Below are 4,003 nucleotides of genomic sequence, written 5' to 3'. Positions count from 1 at the left end.
ACTATTTCAATTGTATACCTAGATATAAATTTACGTTGCATAATATTTTATAAGGCGGTTGCCACTTAGACCGTCTGTCTTTTTGTCGATTGGGATACTGTAAAATTTTGGAGTACATTTATGATTATTCCAAGTAAAAACTGTAACATTTTTGTTAGACAGTAGTTTGAAAACTTAATCTATTCCGAGACCCGAAGTCTATTTTCAAAATTTTATTGCTACTGAACTTAAATTCCAACCTCTACCATTATAATAAATACATTCGCGTTTTCAGACCAAATACAAACCTTACACATACGAAGATTCATAATGGTAGGGCAGACGACAGATTACCAACAGTAATGTGTTGGTTCAATCCCCCCTTGCCGGCCAGGTGTCTCGGCGTGCCACAATAAATAGCTATTTACCGGAGAGTGCGGCCGCCGGAAGGTGTTCTCAATTTGTCGAGCGAAATGAGATTGTCGCCGCTTTCAGTATTAGGTAAGTGGCTTTTACATTTCACTTTGCGGTCCGTAGCCTGACCCTGATTTAGAACGCTTGAACAAGGTGATTCGATTTGACGTGTGTGTACGGTTTTTTGAGAACATGCCTTGAACGTAGTTAAGGTAGAAGGAATTGGACGTCATATTTCTTCAATCATAATAAATAATATCTTATCGCCGCCATGATCGAGCGATAAAGCTATGAGACACTTTGCATAGGTAAGGAAATCGCTATCATGTCTGGTGAATCATCTCTGTACAGTGCAGCGAAGATTGTGATCTCAGACTTTAAGCAGATATACAGGCTTATTTGTGAAATTCTGACAAACTCACCTCACCTATATTTTATATTATCATAAACAATAACTTTTGTTCTAAAACTTTCTACATAACAATGAATTTACCAAAATACACTTTTAACTTTTGTCTGACACTTTTTGGATCTATATTACGTAAATCCAATGAACACCACGCCAACTTTATTTTTTAGTAATTTTCTGTTATTTTTTGTAAACAGCCATATTTATTTACTAATATTGTGCTCCCCGAATTTTGTGAACAAAAAATTAAGAAACAAAACACTAAATTCGAAACAAAAAACAAATACACAAATTTTGTGAAAAACAAAATAAAGAAACAAATAACAAAATAAAAACAGGATAGGTGCAAAAATTAAGTTAAGGCGTAGTACTCGACAACCTCCACCCCGCTCCTGTGTTGTGCATCACACGACAGAGGGTATCATTGTCTATAGTAAAATCTGATTAATTGAAATGAAAAAGTTATGGAACAAAAGTTGTTGTTTATGTTGTTAGAAATATAGTCCTGTGAGGCTGATAGTATTTTACAAATAACTCTGTATAGTAGATTAATCGATATCGTTTCCATACGGTCAATACCAACAAATATGTTTTTGCGTCCGTATCTTCGAAAAGGAATTGCACAAAAAAAAATTCGGTAGTCTGTTTTGTCATTCTCGCCAAACGTGTTCTCGCTACTAAAAGTGTTGATCAGTCTTCGAGGATTTACTTACCAGTGAATATTTGCTAATGAGTTTGTATTATGTACATTCAATTATACTGACGACAATGACATCATATTGGCAGGTAATTCACCAGAGTCTAGAGTAGAGTAACTATTTGCCAATTTTTTTATCTTGGTATGAAGGTATAGCGGCAAACAATCTCATAATTAAATTAAGGTAAACACAAACCCGAGGCAAAAGACGTTAACGGCCTTCAAGGCTATATTTGCGTACTAAATGTACTCCGCAGGTACTTACGACATCTGTACAGTATAATTAATGTTGATGATGGTGTTCAAAACACATTCAATACCTCGATGGCCCAGCGGTTTTCACTGTGGAGCGGTTACACACGGCGGCTTTTGGAAACGACACAAATGCGCGTTTGTGAAACACGCGATTGCATCGCGACACTTGCGGTTTATACACGATTGCATCTATACAAACGCGCGACTGCATCGATGCAGTCGCTTATGTTCAATCATTATGTGAGAAAAATCTCTATAGGTTTATGCAACCATTTGCATTGTTTCGTTAATTATAAATTTAAAAGAAAAATAAGTAAATAAACAAAAGAAAATAATTAATTAATTGCCTAATTAAAAACATGCATGGGGTTTGCATTGCATTTGTAGTTAAAATAAATAAATAAATAAATTACCTAATTAAAAACTGGTCTGGGGTTTTCATCGCGTTTGTATTGCGTTAGGATCGCGATTGTATCGTTGCATAAGTCGTGCATGTGCAAACGTAAACGATTAGAAACTGCATCTTAAGTGACTGAATCGCTGCAGACGCGCTGTTAAAAGTAGCAGTGTGTAACTGTCTTAAACTCAAAACTTAAACTAAGTAACTAAGAAATTAAACTATTTTTTCGGATCTAAATAGCGTATATTTGTTTCTTCAAACAAACCAACATTTCAATAATTAGCCGTGACCATGGAACCCATACAAAATGGAACCCAGTAAAATATCTGAAACGTTAGTTGGTTTGAAAAAACAATATACGCGATGTAGATCCGAAAAAATAGTTTCATTTTCTGAATTGATTATGATATGAGTGTTCTGGGTAGAGCCCGGAAAAATTCCTTACTTTGAAACCAGATAATTGGTGTCTGGCATATTGTTTTCATTTGTAAATAAATAACAACTTAAGTAATTATAACGTTTTAATGAAGTATCAATTAGAAAATAACAATTAAAGTAATGATTAAAGTTGTTATAATTACCAACTTACACGTTTGTTATTTCTAAATACTATTTACATATATATAGAGGTTATAATAAGTGTGATTTAATACACTTGAGTACCAATGGCACATACGCAAAAGAATTCACAGGCTCAACAAAAAACAAGTTTTGATGTGCAGAGAGTTCAGTAATACGGGTACGATTACGCAAACCAGTGGTGTATAAGAAATTAAATAAATCTCAAAAGAGACTACCAAAATGTTCACAAAGTGTTCGACTATGCTTATTTGCTTTCAACTTACAATTACTACATACGCTGCCGGATTTAACTATGCGAGAGGTAAACAAACAATTCGTTTTTCTTTTGGTTACCGATTTGGTTTTACGTTTAAAAAAATGTACACAATATTTGCCTTAACTCGGAATTTTTAATCGTAAATGGTTTTTCTCTGGAAGTGATCCACAACTGTTTTTATAAATTTTATCACAGTGGCTCTAATTAAAGTGACCTTATAAACAACTTTTATTGATTATTAATTTTGAATTACAATAAATAGATAAAGTGTCGGCTGTGATTTTTTTTAAAGCTGCGATACTTTTTTATCAGAAAAGCGGTCACCGCAGGAAACCTGGTCGGTCACCCAACTGCAATTCCAAAAGACCGATGGCAATACGAATCAACCACTTGTCTTTTGGCAGCCTGAAAATGTAACAACCCAAGGATACGTTGCAAAACTTCTAGATTTTACTCAACAACAAGAAAATACTAAATTATTGCAGAATTTCAATAATAACGCACCAGTACCAAATTATACGGAGGGAACTTCATCGTATCCCGAGAGCAACCCGCCGAATCAGCAAGATAAAGGTGATTATAGCCCACTACCTCATCGGGAAAGATATCCTCCACCTTACTGGGGATACCCCCACCCCCTTGGTGGAGAAGATATCCATCTTTTTATCACATTTACTGGAATTATTATAGAAAACCCCCACCACTTCCAGGTAACCAAGATGATAGGCGCTCAGCGGGAGAACATTGGGATTACAACCAAAACAATACAAATTCGCTCTATGACGGAGAGTCGGCTCATCAGGGCGAACCACCGCCTTCACTGTGGGGTCCACCACATTACCGACCCTGGGGTTCACCTGCATACGGGTTCTGGGGTCCACCACCTTACCGACATTGGGGTCCACCACCTTACCGACACTGGGGTCCACCACCTTACGGACGCTGGGGTCCACCACCTTACGGACGCTGGGGTCCACCACCTTACGGACGCTGGGGTCCACCACCTTACGG

At 36.6% G+C, this 4,003-nt stretch overlaps 1 protein-coding gene across 2 annotated transcripts in view; it reads left to right on the top strand.

Annotated features, from left to right (window-relative positions):
• Nucleotides 1-417: 417 nt before the first annotated feature.
• Nucleotides 418-4,003, top strand: part of LOC113235044 (extensin-2-like) — a 4,172-nt gene continuing 586 nt past the window's right edge. Inside the window, exons 1-4 of one of the 2 annotated variants that reach the window (XM_026470584.1) lie at nucleotides 418-480; nucleotides 2,838-3,037; nucleotides 3,305-3,565; nucleotides 3,703-3,963. In XM_026470584.1, the coding sequence (XP_026326369.1) occupies nucleotides 2,956-3,037; nucleotides 3,305-3,565; nucleotides 3,703-3,963 (604 nt within the window). In that variant the 5' untranslated portion in view covers nucleotides 418-480; nucleotides 2,838-2,955. Of the gene's footprint in view, nucleotides 481-2,837; nucleotides 3,038-3,304; nucleotides 3,566-3,702; nucleotides 3,988-4,003 lie in introns of both variants that reach the window. The other variant, XM_026470583.1, reaches the window with a different exon arrangement.

Source organism: Hyposmocoma kahamanoa, unplaced genomic scaffold (assembly GCF_003589595.1).
Source record: "Hyposmocoma kahamanoa isolate Upper Pololo Valley unplaced genomic scaffold, ASM358959v1 87, whole genome shotgun sequence".
NCBI lineage: Eukaryota > Metazoa > Arthropoda > Insecta > Lepidoptera > Cosmopterigidae > Hyposmocoma > Hyposmocoma kahamanoa.
This window is presented reverse-complemented; position numbering and strand designations above follow the sequence as displayed.